Raw genomic sequence first — 17,918 nt, 5'->3', positions numbered from 1 at the left:
TCTCGTGAAGCTGAGTCGAGTGAAGTGGACAAACCATCCGATAACTTATCAAGACCGCTTAATAGTTCACATATCTGCGACTAAAGTTATGGCAACCGATTCTTGGGCTATAGCTGTGGACCAACAAGAGCATACAACCAAGTCTGTGAGTTAAAACACGGTTTAATTGTGTTGTAATGGATTAGCGCTCTAGCTGCGGTGAGTCAGGAGGTGGCCGCGTCTCAAATCCATTTCTGGATGTCACAGGCGCGTTAGAAACGTACAAACGAGGTTTTGGCCATCAAAATGCTGTTTAAGACACAGCCTGTATGAGATTTTAAATCTAGAATCAGTCTGCATAACTCTTATGTGTATATTTTTTGGTAGAAAGCTAGTAAGTGTGAGTATAATTTGCATTAAGCGACTTGTATGACTAGCATCAAACATATTTGACTTTTGTATAATCAGTTTAAGACCTTACTTTTGACACATGCTTACTTTGTCAGTGTTCAGTATTGAATGTTGACTATGAAGTGCAATTAAGTGTATTAAAACTGTAAATTCTCTTGTTTGAAAACAGATTGGGAACTTGCGGATTATAGAAGCAGGAGATGCAAACTTACATCAGACCGACGGTAGTCATGTTTTACATTATTTACATGATTAATGTTCATGTGGTTCCAAACCTGTATGACTTATGTGGAAAAATGTAGATGACTTTTATGTCCATACAGTTACAGGAAACCAGTAAACCAGAGCTTTCAATCTTCGAAAATGATGCAAAAGTACTATAAAGTGTCATTATAGTCAGTCAAAAGTTTTTGAAAAGTAAGATTTGTAAAAAAATTTTTTTTTTAAAGAATTCACTTCTGCTCACCAAGCCTGGTCTTTTTTGATCCAAAATACAGCAAAAGCAGTAATATTGTGAATTTTTAGTATTTGAATATATTTTAAACTGTAATTTATTAATGTGATCAAACCTACATTTTTCAGCATTACTCCAGTCTTCAGTGTCTCGTGATCCTTCAGAAATCCTTCCAATATGCTGATTTGCTGTTCAAGAAACATTTATTTTTAGTACTATTATTATTATCATCAATATTTAAAACGGTTGAGTACAGGATTCCGTGATGAATAGAAAGATCCAAAGATCAGCATTTATCTGAAATAAAAACTTTTGAAAGATTATACACTATACCATTCTAGAGCTTGGAGTCAGTATAATTTTTATTCTTTTTTTTGGTGGGAAAAGACATTATTGAAATAAATAGTTTTATTTTAGCATGCTTTAAATTGATCAAAAGTGATGATTTCTATTTCAGATAAATGCTGTTCTTCTCTATGCTGTAATTCTACTCAGCTCTTTTCAACATAATAATAACAGTAAATGTTTTTTGAGCAGCAAATCAGAACATTAGAATGATTTCTAAAGGATCATGTGACTGGAGTAATGATGTTAAAAATTCAGCTTTGAAATCACAGGAATAAAGCACATTTTAAAATATATTCAAATAGAAAGCCGTTATTTTAAATAGTAAAAATATTTCAAAATTGTACTGTTTTTGCTGTACTTTGGATCAAATAAATGCAGGTTGGGTGAGCAGAAGGGACTTAAAAAACATTAAAAATCTTACTGTTAAAAACATTTGTTTGCTAGTGTATATTCCAAGTATTTTCAAGTCATGCAATATTTTTGTAAAAACAGAAAAGTCATGTCATAACAACCTTGCAATTTCCTTGCCATTATCTGGTTCCTGATGAAAGAAACAACCAGTCCTTTTCTCAAAATCTGTCTTTTTGGTTCATGTGAGGAACAATGTCATACACATTTGGAGAGTAAATAAATAAGCAGTTTTCGTAACTATTTATTTGATTTTACAAAACAGTAATTGCATGAAATATATCTTAGCATTTTCTTATGTGCCATCTGTTCTTTCTATCCTGTACCGTAGATGATGGCAACAAATCCGATGAAGAGGAAAAAGGTTTGTTTTTAAACTGCTTTCTAAATTTACAGTCAACATAGAATCAAAACTGAGCAGATTTATTTGCTTAATGCATATTTCTAGTCTTTAGTACAGATATTTGTGAATGATTCTAATTTTAAAGCTGCTGTAAGTATTTAAGCAGTCTCAAATTGTGTGGTTGTATCTCAAGATACTTATTCAAGTGACACCCAATCTTAATGGATTAACTGTAAAAGACTATTAAAGTAGCCTTTACTCTTCCTAATCTGCTATTTAGAGGACAGAGCCACACAGTCTCTCCTCAACAAGCTGATCAGAAGCAATGTGGTCAACAACACAAACCAAGTAGAGGTTCTTCAAAGAGACCCAAACTCACCACTCTATTCAGTAAGGACCTTCGAGGAGCTGAGACTGTGAGTACTTAATATAAGGGTTAAAACAGTTACATCTGAGGGGGGGAAAGCTGTGAATTTAAACTAACATTCAGAGGTTTGAGGTCAAATTTTCACAGAAATATTAAGCAGCACAACTATTTTCAACAGTAATGATGATAATAATAATGTTTTTTGAGCAGCAAATCAGCACATTAGTATGATTTCTGAAGGATCATGTCACACTGAAGACTGGAGTAATGATGCTGAAAATTGCAGTGTTGCATTACAGGAATAAATTAGATTTAAAAAATATATATATATTCAAATAGAAAGTTTTTTTTTTTTGTTGTATTAAAAATGTGCAATATTGCAGTTTTATTTGTATTTTTGAGCAAATAAATGCATAAGAGACTTATTTCAAAAACATCTTACCGACCCCAAACTTTTGAACATTTACTGATAAATTTCTGTTGAGTATTTCATGAAAAAAAATATTGAAAAGACCATATTTGGAAGCTTTGATGTCTCTCAGATAGCTTTAAAATGTCAAATTTATTAATTTTAATTTGTGTAACTCAGGAAACCTCAGCTGCTCAAAGGCGTCTATGAAATGGGCTTCAACAGACCTTCTAAAATCCAAGAGAAAGCCCTTCCCATGATGCTTGCCGAACCGTAAGTCCATATAATTCATACTTTCTGTTTTAATTAAATACAGAGGTTAATATTTGAGGGTTTTTGAAGTGAAAAGTGAATAGCACTGAAGCCCCTTTGGCTCATAACCCTTGATATATTCAACTGGAATTATTATTATTTTTTAACTTAATTTTTTTTAAATTTGACTAAAAGCACACAGATCAAAAAGTACATCAAAAGGTTTATGTAAAAGTTTGTTTTAATACACTCATATTTTTCCCTGACTGTATGTGTTTCCTTCCCTCCCAGACCTCAGAATCTGATTGCTCAGTCTCAGTCTGGCACTGGTAAAACAGCTGCCTTCGTGCTGGCCATGCTCAGTCATGTGGACCCAAGCTTAAAATGGCCTCAGGTGAGTTTGAAAACTGAGATTCCCTCTAATGTTCGCTTTTATTCTGACTTAAGGCAAGACGCTGCAGGTGAAACCTTTGTTTTTTCAGACACGGGTCAATTTTGAGATTTTAGGTTCATCAAATTATTAATTCATATTTAAACATTACATTTCATAAACAAAAGCAGTGAAGAACTTCCTTAATGTACTGTGATTAATTAACAGGGGAAAGTATAGCGATATCTGTTAGTTTAATAGTTTAATATCTGTTCGTTTGTTCAAAAAACTTTATATCTCACAATTCTGAGATTTTTTTTTTTCCTCAGAATTGCTATCAGAGTTCATATCTAGGGCTGGATGATATGAAACAAAATCTTCATTGGTTGATTTTACCTTGATTACAATTAATAAACAATTATTTTATTTATTTGCCCTCATACACTACCATTAAAAGTGATTTGATTTTTGATTTTTTTTTAAACAATTTTTTTAAATCTTTTTTTTTTATCTCTTCTGCTCACCAAGCCTGCATTTATTTGATTCAAAGTACAGCAAAAACAGGAAAAAAAAGTGAAAATTTTTTACTATTTAAAATAACTGATTTCTACTTGAATATATTTTAAAATGTAATTTATTCCTGTGATCAAAGGTAACTTTTCAGCTTCATTACTCCAGTCTTCAGTGTCACATGATCCTTAAAAAATAATTCTAATATGCTGATCTGCTGTTCAAGGAACACATTTATTATTATTATTATTATTATTATTATCAATATTATTTTTTTTCAGGATTCTTTGATGAATAGAAAGATTCAAATATCAGCATTTATCTGAAATAAAAAGCTTTTGTAACATTATACATTATACCTTTCAAAAACTTGGAGTACAATTTATTTTTATTTTATTTTTTTGTGGGGAGGGTTATAGAAATTACTATTTTTATTTAGAAAGGATGTTGTAAATTGATCAAAAGTGATGTTAAAGACATTTATAATGTTACAAAGGATTTCTATGTCAGATAAATGCTGTTCTTCTGAACTTTCTATTCATCAAAGAAACCTGAAAAAATTCTACTCAGCTGTTTTTAACATTATAATAAAAATAATACATTTTTGACTGGTAGTGTAGTTCACTGTCAAGGTTTGTACTGTTAATATGCTTTAACTATTAAAAGTGGGATTTTTTCTTATGTGCATTTCTTATCTGTGATTTTAAAATAGTTGAAGGAAACAAACTATTTATGGTTATTTATTGAATATTTGAAATCAAATATTGAAATCAAAGCGTACTTGAAATATATGTCTTATGAAAAAAGTCACATTTCGGTTTTAATGAAAAAGGATATTATCACATTAAAAATATGTAAAAAGCATATTTTTATGCTGCTCCGGTCGCTCTGTTGATTTTTAAGAGTGTGTTTTTATGATTTTTAATGGGAAAGTCAGGGTTGCCAATTCGGGCTGCGACCATGTGTTGTTTTTTAGTTCGTTTTTTAATTTAACAACACGATTTTGACAGAGGGGACACCCATCAGTGGGGAAACCTCCAGGGAAAAACATGATTGTCTAGTTTTAAATAACTATCGGGCTTGTTTTGTTTTACGGACCTGGAAACCCTGGGGAAAGTATTAACAGGATTAAAAAAGCTAAATAACCAACGTGGGAAATTACATCGGTTAGAAGTTCAGAATTTCCGTTTCGGTTATGTTTCGATTAATTGTCCAGTCCTTTTTATATCTCAGAATTGTGAGGAAAAAAGTCCTAATTGTAAGATACAGTCACAGTTACCTTTTTGATTCTATGGCAGAATTTCGAGATGTGAACTCAGAACTCCGAATATATATAATTGTGAGAAAAAAAATCTGAATTCTAAGTTTATATCTCACAATTCTGCAAGAAAAAAGTCTGAATTGTGATAAAGTTGCAATTACTTAAATGTTTTATTTTGTGGCAGAAACAGGCTTCCATAAATAGTTCAGATTTTTTTGTTTCAAGAAAACATAATTTTTCTGCTATTTACTTAGCCTTGTGTCTTTCTAAATTTGCCACATGTCTTTTTCAAGAAAACAAATATCTTCTTGCATGAACTCATTAAAGTCACAAGGGCGAGTTTTCCTTTAATAATAAACTGTAACGTAAATGTTGTTAATTCTTTGGTATCCAATCTGTGTCTGTCTTGCAGTGTTTGTGCATTTCTCCCACATATGAGCTCGCACTGCAGACAGGAAAAGTCATCGAGCAGATGGGGAAGTTTTATCCAGAAGTCAAACTGGCATATGCTGTTCGAGGACATAAAAGTAAGTGGTGAATATGAAGTCTCAGATTTTTGCCATTTGAAGCAGATTTAAATGCTTGATGGCTGCTGTGCTCTCTGTCAGTGGAGCGTGGCGTTAAGATCAAAGAACAGATCGTCATCGGCACACCTGGGACGGTTCTGGACTGGTGCGTTAAGCTGAAGCTGATCGACCCGAAAAAGATCAAAGTGTTTGTTCTGGACGAGGCCGACGTGATGATCGCCACACAGGGGCACCAGGACCAGAGCATCCGCATTCAGAGGTGAACTTACTTGAGCGTTTAGAGAACATGCTAGCAAATACATAGACACAGCAAAGGACAGACGGCTGATTATATGAACTATGATGATTTTGACCTATAATGAACATTTCTTGACTTTTTTTTTTCATCTGAAACACTTTTTTTAGAGATGAATGTGCATGATTTTTTAAAAAGATTTAACTATATATACACTACCAGTCGAAAGTTTGTTACGATTTTAATGGCTATGTAAAGAAGTCTCTACTGCTCACCAAAAGCAGAACAATTTTGAAATATTTTTACTATTTAAAATAACTGTTTTCTATTTGAAAATATTTAAAAATGCGATTTATTCCTGTGATCAAAGCTACATTTTTAGCATTTTTACTCCAGTCTTCAGTGGCACATGATCCTTCAGAAATCATTCTAATAACTGAAATTACAGTACTAAATTTAATTTTAAAATATAATCAAATAGAAAACAGTTATTTAAAATGGTAGAAATATTTAAAAAAGTACTGTTTTTACTGTAGTTTAGATCAAATAAAGGCAGATTTGGTGAACAGAAGAGACTATATATATATATATATATATATATATATATATATATATAATACAGTGGGTACGGAAAGTATTCAGACCCCCTTAAATGTTTCACTCTTTGTTATATTGCAGCCATTTGCTGAAATCATTTAATTTCATTTTTTTCCCTCATTAATGTACATACAGCACCCCGTATTGACAGAAAAACAGAATTGTAGACATTTTTGCAGATTTATTAAAAAAGAAAAACTGAAATATCACATGGTCCTAAGTATTCAGACCCTTTGCTGTGACACTCATATATTTAACTCAGGTGCTGTCCATTTCTTCTGATCATCCTTGAGATGGTTCTACACCTTCATTTGAGTCTAGCTGTGTTTGATTATACTGACTTGATTAGGAAAGCCACACACCTGTCTATATAAGACCTTACAGCTCACAGTGCATGTCAGAGCAAATGAGAATCATGAGGTCACTGCCTGAAGAGCTCAGAGACAGAATTGTGGCAAGGCACAGATCTGGCCAAGGTTACAAAAAAATTTCTACTGCACTTAAGGTTCGTAAGAGCAGAGTGGCCTCCATAATCCTTAAATGGAAGACGTTTGGGATGACCAGAACCCTTCCTAGAGCTGGCCGTCGAGCCAAACTGAGCTATCGGGGGAGAAGAGCCTTTGTGAGAGAGGTAAAGAAGAACCCAAAGATCACTGTGGCTGAGCTCCAGAGATGCAGTTGGGAGATGGGAGAAAGTTGTAGAAAGTCAACCATCACTGCAGCCCTCCACCAGTTGGGGCTTTATGGCAGAGTGGCCCGACGGAAGCCTCTCCTCAGTAGGGCTGGGTATCCAGTTCGATACTTTTTAAGCACCGACCGAATTGTCTCGATACTATCGAGTATCGAAAAAATCATTTTCGTTCGGTACCAAATTTCGATACCCAAGTATATAATCTTGTCAACGTCAGTGAGCTAGAAAACGTGCGGCATCTTTAACGTGCCCGGATCAAATGCTGGTGATTAGCTGCAGCGAGGCTGCCTTGAAAATCAATAGTTTACGGCGGTTACGCCCACTCGCCCAGAGCTTGTCAAATGTGAGGCTGTAATGTACACTATACTTTAAATCATAGCATAAATTTAACGCAAACGATGTATGAGCGATCAAAAGTATTGCTATGCCAATATTGACGGCAACAGCGTGCGATGCAATATTTGTAAAAAGGTTATGCGTCCAAGACTGGCAACACGTCAAATATGAGAAAACACCAGACACACAATTCTGGCGCCTCAGTCTCAATATAGTCTCAGTATAGGTACAACGCGACATACATTCACATCAAACGATAACTCAGCGGCAGAGTTGCACTCACGCAGGGGCATAATTTTCACTGGGGACACGCTTTTCAAAATCCCGTTTGTGTCCTCCCACTTTCAAAAGGTTTTGTTGAAGTAATCTCTTGTATTGTAGAATGCACGCTCATCACCGCCGAGTTTCGCGGGATCGTTGAAACGAAACCAAAAGTAAGACGCGCACACGCATTTAAAGCAATTTTAATACCCCACGTTTAGAGAACTACTCCCCAATGCGCGCAAATTAGGCTACATAAAATATTGAAGCTGTTATTAATATGTGGGCTAATAAATTGTGTAGTTGTCTATTAATAGCTCTGTATCATGCTTGAAGATTCGGTCTCTGTTTGCACTTTGAATTTTGTAAGAGTAGCCTTTAATTTTGATTATGGCTGTATTTAAGGTCTACACGACTAAGAAAGAACTGTGTCGTTTATTTTTTGTTATTTATTTAGATTTTAATCTAAATGCAGTGGTTGCCTCTAATTTAAATCACTGTACCTATAATAGAGAAAATAAACATATTGTTCATGTACTCATATTATCATTCATTCTTGTCCCTTGCTTAAGGTGTAAACTAAATATATTAAAAAGGCTTTCAGAATCAGCCCATTTGCTTGTAAAACATCGGCAATCAAAATCGACCATGAAGAATCAATATCGGTGCTACATGCTAATTTTTCTGAAGAAGAACTGTTGAGTGATTTCAGGTGATCTTAAAAGGTTAGTTCACCAAAAAATGAAAATTATGTCATTAATAACTCACCCTAATGTTGTTCCAAACCCATAAGACCTTTGTTTATCTTCAGAACACAAATGAAGATCATTTGGATTTAATCAAAGAGCTTTCTGATCCTCCTATATTTACTGGATATGCATTTTCAATGCCCAGAAAAGAACCAAAAACATAGTCAAAATAAGTCAATGTGATAAAAGTGGTTCAATCATAATTATATGAAGCTGCGAGAATACTTCTGTGTGCAAAGTAAACAAAATAACTTTATTCAAAGATTTATCTATGGGAGGATCAGAAAGCTCTTGGATTAAATCCAAAATATCTTAATTTGTAGATAATTAATGACAGAATTTAAATTTTGGGGTGAACTAAACCTTTAAGCAGCAGTGAGCCTCACAAATACTTAAATCTGATTGAGTTAAAACTGTTTGAACTTTATTAAAAAAAACATTCACTGATATATTGTGTTAACTACACTTTGTTCATTTTGTGCTTTTGTTCCTTTGTTTATTGGTCTTAGAGATAAGCCTGATGTGAAAGTGTCACAAACATCCTGAAAAAGTAATCTTGTTAAAATACATTTCTTAAAATAAAAGTATCGAAAAAAGTATCGTTCGGAACCGGTATCGAATTCAGGGTATCGGTATCGGTATCGGTATCGAACATTTTGGAACGATACCCAGCCCTACTCCTCAGTGCAAGACACATGAAAGCCCGCATGGAGTTTGCTAAAAAAACACCTGAAGGACTCCAAGATGGTGAGAAATCAGATTCTCTGGTCTGACGAGACCAAGATAGAACTTTTTGGCCTTAATTCTAAACGGTATGTGGGGAGAAAACCAGGCACTGCTCATCACCTGTCCAATACAGTCTCAACAGTGAAGCATGGTGGTGGCAGCATCATGCTGTGGGGGTGTTTTTCAGCTGCAGGGACAGGACGACTGGTTGCAATCAAGGGAAAGATGAATGCGGCCAAGTACAGGGATATCCTGGACGAAAACCTTCTCCAGAGTGCTCAGGACCTCAGACTGGGCCGAAGGTTTACCTTCCAACAAGACAATGACCCTAAGCACACAGCTAAAAGAATGAAGGAGTGGCTTCACAACAACTCCGTGACTGTTCTTGAATGGCCCAGCCAGAGCCCTGACTTAAACCCAATTAAGCATCTCTGGAGAGACCTAAAAATGGCTGTCCACCAACGTTTACCATCCAACCTGACAGAAATGGAGAGGATCTGCAAGGAGGAATGGCAGAGGATCCCCAAATCCGGGTGTGAAAAACTTGTTGCATCTTTCCCAAAAAGACTCATGGCTGTATTAGATCAAAAGGGTGCTTCTACTAAATACTGAGCAAAGGGTCTGAATACTTAGGACCATGTGATATTTCGGTTTTTCTTTTTTAATAAATCTGCAAAAATGTCAACAATTCTGTGTTTTTCTGTCAATATGGGGTGCTGTGTGTACATTTAATGAGGAAAAAAAAATAACTTAAATGATTTCAAATGGCTGCAATATATCAAAGAGTGAAACATTTAAGGGGGTCTGAATACTTTCCGTACCCACTCAATTATATATATATATATATATTTTTTTTTTTTTTATATAACCTTTTTTTCTCCTTTGTTCCAAATTTTAAATTCTTTAAGTTTTTTAAATAATAATTTAAAAAAATAATTTACAATCTTTTTTTTTTTCACTTTTATTTTTAAGTAGTGTGTCAACTTTCTGTACTGTTGATATAAAAAAAATGTTTTGCCATTTTGTAAACTCAGGATCAGAATTCAGAGGGAAAAAAACCTTTTAAATGCAAGATGTCAAGTCAGAATTGCGAGATAAAAAAGATAGAATTGTAAATGTATATCTTGCAATTTTCTCAGAATTACGAGTTTATACAGTATTGCTGAATAATGAGAAAAAAAGGCTGAATTGTTATTAATTTTTTTTTTCCTTGGCAGAAACATACAATGACTTAAACTCTTTTTCAAAGATGAACATGCATGATTTTCAGATTTAAATTAAATGGTTTATTTATTTTTGTTGTGGACCCTAAAGGAAAAAAGAGACCTTTATTTGTTCTAAACCTGAAATTCTTAAAAACAAAGGGGTGTTTTTTTTTCATTTATTTATTTTTTTTAAATATAAAATCAATAAAACATTACATTAGTCGTGATTAAAAGATTTTTTTTGTCTTTTTAAGGTGTAATGAAATATTCTTATTTACTCAACTGGATATTTTTTGTAATTACATATTTATTGAAAATAGTTTAAATGTTTTTAATATGAACACAAAGATTACATTTATTGATGTAATCTTGGTGATCGATTTCCTTCAGATATATTGATGTCTGTGGCTTTTTGTGCATTAATTTTTAACTTTTAAATTTATTTTTAAATGGGGAAAAAAGTAACTTTAGAAGTAACTTTTTAAATGCAATATGATATAATATAAGGTATAAATGGTTTATATTTCCCATCTCTGACAGAATGCTGCCTAAAGTCTGCCAGATGTTACTCTTCTCTGCCACCTTTGAGGACTCTGTGTGGAAGTTTGCCGAGCGGGTCGTGCCAGACCCCAACATCATCAAGCTGAAACGAGAAGAGGAGACCCTGGACACTATCAAGCAGTACTACGTGCTCTGCAACAACAAGGAGGACAAGTTCAACGCACTCTGTAACATCTACGGAGCCATCACTATTGCACAAGCTATGATCTTCTGCCATGTGAGTTTGTTTGTCTCTTGTTGATATCTGCATGTTTGCATTTCTTTCACTTAGTCATCTCATATTGTCTCTTTTCTCAGACTCGGAAAACAGCCAACTGGCTCGCCGGCCAGCTGTCTAAAGAGGGCCACCAGGTGGCGCTGCTCAGTGGTGAAATGGTAGTCGAGCAGAGAGCTGCGGTTATTGAAAGGTTCAGAGACGGCAAGGAGAAAGTTCTCATCACTACTAATGTCTGCGCAAGAGGCAAGTGCATTATTACAGCTAATGAACATCTAATAAGATGCCAAGATGTTGTTTACAGCTTTGAGAGAATATAGAGTTGTTGTTTTAACCGAAGGTTGAAGTATTTGTTCCTTACTCATCTGTGTGTAATCTTCAATATCCATCTACAGGTATTGATGTTGAACAAGTGTCAGTGGTGATCAACTTTGACCTTCCACTGGACAAAGACGGCAATCCAGACAACGAAACGTACCTCCATCGGATTGGCAGGACTGGACGTTTTGGTAAGAGAGGACTTGCTGTCAACATGGTGGACAGTCAGCGCAGCATGGAGATTCTCAAGACATATGAGAGGCATTTTAGTAAGTGTTTCCTCTTAAAGCAATAGTTCACATTTTTAATGAACGATAAAAGGAGTAGTTATAAATTATAAAATTACATAAAATAAAATTATTTTAAAATAATATTGCATAAAATTTATATAATTCATTAAGTTTTTGTTATTTTATGCTTTTCATTGGTGTCCACTGGTACTCAGTATCTACTACATTATATAAATTTATTTTTAATTACTACAATTATATATAAAGTTATATATAATTTTATACATTATAGATGTATTTTTTAATAAATATAAATTACAAAAATAATGAAATATATACACATTTAATTTTATAATTATATATTATAAACAATGTAATTATATAATTGTATAATTATTACATAATTTTTAATAAATATTAATGTATATAAATTACTATATATATATATATATATATATATATATATATACACACACACATGTATTTTTATAATGTATATAATTAGATATAATTTTATAATTGTGTATATAATTTAATATTAATGTGTATAAAATACTTTATTTATAATTTTATCATTTCTAAATATGTACTACAAAATTACAAATTTTGTAAAAATTCAGGTAGTTTAATTTATTTTAAATTTAATTAAATAATTTTATATTTAATTTTATCATATGTTTTATACATTGCATTTTATGTAATTATATTTTAATTTAATATATAATTTATAATCTATGTAAATGTATTTTCAATATAAAATACAAAAATAAGATATAATTTATAATAATTATATATTTTATACATTATTTATATATTTATAATTATTAAATACATGTATTTTTATAAATATAAATGTATGTACATAATGTACATAATATATATGCATAATATAAATGTAGCATTTATATATAATTTAATAGTTATATACATTTGTTTATTTGAATATTAATGTGTATAAATTACGAAAATTATATATATATATATATAAAATTATTTTTGAAATTTATATGCATTAATATTTATTTAAAAAAAATACATGTTTTTAATAATTATAAAATACATGAAAATACATTTATATAGATTATATATAAATTATATATAAAATATAATTACGTAAAATACAATGTATAAAATATAATAAAATTAAATATAAATTAAATTAAAAATAAGTTAGACAATTTTTCATAATTTTGTAATAAATGTATTTAATTATTTTGTAAATGATACACAATATTTATTAAAAAATACATGTAATAAATTATATACACAATTATAAAATTAAATATTATTTTTTTAATTATATAATTTTTTTATATAACTACATATATATATATATATAATATTGTTAATAAATACTACGTAAATTACCAAAATAATTTAATTTATATTTTTTTTATGTTTACTAATTTGTTTTACCCAACAGATAAGAAAATTGGGAGGCTGGACACAGATGATCTCGACGAAATTGAAAAGATCGCCAACTGAAGTGACAAGGAGTGAAATGCACTCCACATTATTTTTCTAAAAATCAGTTCTGCTGTTACCTCGTCAGATTTGATGCTTGAATAATCTGCATTACAAAGACGTACAAATATGTTTACATAAATGATACATAAACATCTTATTTAGAAAAAATATGCTTTAACTCAAGCCTAACGCCAAATAGTTTCGACTCTGAGCTTGTAGCTGTTACTGAATCAGTTTGCGTTTGACAGTGTTTTGATTTTGAAGTGAATTGCAGTACTAATTCCTAATTCATTTAATCTTGTTTACAGGAGACAGTTTTACATAGGCATTTACTCTGTTCTCTGTTTGATTAATGAAGCATATCTTGCATAGTGTTGCACTGTGAAATAAGTCGACTACTTTTTGGTCTTATGTATTAATAGAATCATATAGGGCTGCAACGATTAATCAAACGATGTTGTGAAGTGTGTTTAGTCAATGAAGCCGGTACTTTGATTAGTAGTAAATCCCCATCACGTGCATTCAGCTGGAGCGGCAGTTAATACACACAGCCTTAAATCACTGACAAGCCACACCAAATCGCTCTGAAAATCGAATTCGATTTTGAGCGCGATTTGGCGTGGCTTGTCAGTGATTTACGGCGGGGTGTTTGAATTGCCGCTCCAGCTGAACGCACGTGATGGGGATTTACTACTAATCAAAGTACCGGCTTCATTGACTAAACGCGCCTCACAACATCGTTCGATTAATCGTTGCAGCCCTAGAATCATAACAGACTTTCGTATTTATTCCATCACAGCATCTAAGAAAATAAATTAGTATTAGTCAGTAAGAGAGTATCTGGTTAATATGGTACAAATTGGTACAAAATTATAAGACACACAAATGACCAACTCAAAACACTATCATTCCTCGAGCACTTTATAATGAGAATTATTGTGAAAATCACAATACAGTATTATTTTGATATATAGCAATGCCACTGTACTTGAACTGCAAAAACATTTAAGCTTTTTGAAGAAAAGTTTGTTTTGTTCTGTTCAGAAAGACCAAATGTTAGTGAGTTTTAGTTGAGCTGTGAATTTTTTTTGAACATTTGCTCACATTTTCTTTTCCTTTGCAGGAAATGCAGCACTTTTACAAAATATAAAGAGCTACTGAAGAGCTATATTGTTAGAAATGGCTTTTCAGCTGTTGTTTGCGAAATGCTGAATTATTTTAGTTTACATTTTTGCTGCTTAAATTAATGCACTTTGTTTGACTGAAACCCATTTTTGATTGCATTTAGCTGCAGCATTTCTTTTTTGTACATTTGCTGCATTTAGGGTTTTATAGTTGTTTCCTATATATTCTTATAATAATAAAACTACCAGTTGGCTCATTTCTGTGTGGTGCTATCAATCATTTTTACTTATCTATAAGCATTAAATGGACAAACATTTTACCATCAAAACAATCTTGCTGTTCATTAAGGAATGTGAATCATAATTTAAAATGTTAAATGGAAAGCAAATCTAAATAATCTATGCCTTTGTATGATACAAGTGTCCCGTAAAAAGAAATGTAACTAAAGTAGTGTTTCAGATTAAATCCATGCTGTCATCTTCAGAAATACATAAAACTGATTTGTTTAGGATGCCACACTGAGCCAAAGTCATTGTAAGGTTTGTAAAAGTCCTGCGTGGCACATCCATAGTCTCAATCATACAATTTTCAAACCTGTCTCCAAGTTCAGCTTCTGCGGCCGATAGCACCGCCTGGAGTTGGTCTGTTGGCCGAAAATGGCATTTAAATCTCTGACCGCATGGAGTTCTGATAGCAAGCAGCAAGTCTGGTTCCTCTGGGGGTGTTGGACCCGTCTCGTTTCCTGATTTCACATCCGGTCGGGCCTTTGTGTGGCCACATGAAGTGTGCTGACATATCCTACGGCTGCCGTCACCTTGACCAAACGTCCGGTCCAGATCCGTTTTTTTCTCTATGGAAGGGAGAACCCTGTATTTGTTGAGTGAGACAGGCTCATCCTGGGGCCTGTCGAAGATTTCAGTCAGTATGTCTGTAGTAGGTTGACTGCACCGTCTCAGAATGGCTCGGGATCGAAGGCACTGGTTCAACCTGTCGTTTGCTTTGGAGGCTGGAGGTTGGGGTGAAAGAGACGAGGACTGGGAAGGTGAATCCACACTGGACGTGGAAGCCATCATGGGTCTGCTGCGTCCCTTAGATGACTTGGGCCTGGTCACATGCATCCTTCCTCCAGAAGACATTGAATTCTGATCAGATAGATAGATGGATGGACAGACAGATAGACGTACGGACAGATAGATGATGGATTGACAGATGGATAGATGACGGACAAACGGATAGATAAATGGATAAATGGACGGACAGACATAAATAGATGATAGATATATGGACAGAGATGATGAATGGACATACATATAGATGGACAGACAGATTAATAAATAGATGATGGATGGACGGATAGATTGTATAGATAGATGGACGGACGGACAGATAGATATAGACAGACAGATGGATGGACAGACGGATAGACAGATTACGGACAAACAGATAGATAAATGGATAGATAGATGGACAGACATAAATAGATGATAAATGGACAGACGGATAGATAGACAGATGAATGGATAGACAGACATACAGATGGATAGATGGATGGACAGATTAATAAATAGATGATGGATGGACGGATAGATGTATAGATAGATGGACGGACGGACAGATAGATATAGACAGACAGATGAATGGACAGACATACAGATGGATGGACAGACGGATAGACAGATTACGGACAAACAGATAGATAAATGGATAGATAGATAGACAGACAGACACATAAATAGATGATAGATGGATGGACGGACGGATAGATAGACAGATGAATGGATAGACAGACATACAGATGGATAGATGGATGGACAGATGGATAGATAGATTACAGACAAACAGACAGACAAATGGATAGATAGACGGACAGACACATAAATGGATGATAGATAGATGGACGGATGGATGGACGGATAGATGGACAGAAGGATTAATAGATGGATGGATGGACGGATAGATGGACGGACGGATTAATAGAGAGATGATGGATGGATAGATGGACGAACGGATAGATAGATGGACAGAAGCATTATAAGATGGATGGATGGACGGATAGATGGACAGACAGATTAATGGATGCACAGACGGATAGATGGACAGACGGATTAATAGATAGATCATGGATGGACAGATAGATAGACGGACAGACAGACAGATGAATGGATAGACAGATGGATGGACGGATAGATGGACAGACAGACAGATTGATAGATGGACGGACGGATAGATGGACAGACGGATAAATAGATGATGAATGGACGGATAGATAGTCAGACAGACAGATGAATGGATAGACAGACAGACAGATGGATGGATGGACGGATAGATGGACAGACAGATTGATGGATGGACGGACGGATAGATGGACAGACGGATTAATAGATAGATAGATGATGAATGGACAGATAGATGGACGGATAGATAGACAGACAGAAAGATGAATAGATGAACAGACGGATTAATAGATGATGAATGGACGGACAGATAGACAGAAAGATGTATGGATGGACAGATAGATTACGGACAGACGGATAGATAAATGGATAGATGGATGGATGGATGGATAGATAGACGGACAGACAGACAGATAGATAGATAGATAGATAGATAGATAGATAGATAGATAGATAGATAGATAGATAGATAGATAGATAGAATTAAAAAAGTTATTTACATTACACTTGCATGCATTAGTCAGTTTTAACTTATCAAATATGTAAGCTTATACGTTACCAATAACTTCAAAATTACGGCTCTATTTATAGGTTCAAGTTGATAAAATACTTAATAAATATTTGAAAGACGAATTAATGTCAAATGTGTCGTACCTTCTATGTAATTTTGCTTCTTTCCGTCGTTGCTGAAGAGAGAAAGTAAACAGGCATTTTCACTACGGTCGATAGTTTTGCTGACGCACTGGCGTCTCCGTGGCGACGCTTCCAAAGCGGAAGTACTGTAATGAGCGTCATAAACGAACCAAGTCTGCGATTCTGTAAACAATGACACCGAGTTATATTTGCATACTATTTTGAAAGGTTAAAAAAACGTTGATAGCTAGAAAATGTGTGTAGAAAACTGCTAAATAATGCTTACAGAAATACACAATTTCTTGTTTCTTGCTGTGGCCCTGACGAAAATGTACCATGGTTTTATTAAAGTAAAAGTGTAGTAACCACGTTTTTTGCGTATTGATTACCATTTGTATACCCACAGTTTTACTACAAATACCATGGTTAAACTATGTGCAAACCTTTGGTTAATTTGTGGTTTGGTTTGTTTGTAATAAAATATTTAAGATATGTAATAATATTTTCGTAAGGAGGGTTATTGTTCTTTTTTGTGGTACATTATAATGATATACTTTATAATATAATTATATACCATTTATTCGTTTTCTGTTGTTTTTATAATCGCGGTCACAATTAATGTTATATAACTTCGTTAGTCACTCATGAATTCATAAAGTACATTTACTGTTGTGAGATTTTTATACATTTCCTAATCACCTTAAAGCAATTTAAGACCCAAAAAAGTCTCATAAATATAAAAGTTATATTGTTTGCT

The 17,918-nt window shown here is 33.5% G+C and overlaps 2 protein-coding genes across 2 annotated transcripts; one reads left to right on the top strand and one right to left on the bottom strand.

Moving 5' to 3' along the window:
* ddx19a (DEAD-box helicase 19a) lies at positions 1-14,610 on the top strand. Its single transcript, XM_073823313.1, has 12 exons — positions 1-145; positions 560-614; positions 1,932-1,964; positions 2,224-2,359; positions 2,900-2,992; positions 3,263-3,365; positions 5,525-5,639; positions 5,721-5,898; positions 10,980-11,217; positions 11,298-11,460; positions 11,610-11,801; positions 13,186-14,610. Exons 1-12 carry the CDS (start codon positions 89-91, stop codon positions 13,245-13,247), a joined length of 1,425 nt encoding a protein of 474 aa, XP_073679414.1. The 5' UTR covers positions 1-88; the 3' UTR covers positions 13,248-14,610.
* A 139-nt stretch (positions 14,611-14,749) lies between these two features.
* ubxn10 (UBX domain protein 10) lies at positions 14,750-17,427 on the bottom strand. Its single transcript, XM_073823314.1, has 2 exons — positions 17,183-17,427; positions 14,750-15,496 (listed from the first exon to the last, which is right to left on the bottom strand). Exon 2 carries the CDS (start codon positions 15,488-15,490, stop codon positions 14,810-14,812), a length of 681 nt encoding a protein of 226 aa, XP_073679415.1. The 5' UTR covers positions 15,491-15,496; positions 17,183-17,427; the 3' UTR covers positions 14,750-14,809.
* Positions 17,428-17,918: the final 491 nt, after the last annotated feature.

The sequence above is a fragment of the Garra rufa genome, chromosome 18, assembly GCF_049309525.1.
Source record: "Garra rufa chromosome 18, GarRuf1.0, whole genome shotgun sequence".
NCBI lineage: Eukaryota > Metazoa > Chordata > Actinopteri > Cypriniformes > Cyprinidae > Garra > Garra rufa.
This window is presented reverse-complemented; position numbering and strand designations above follow the sequence as displayed.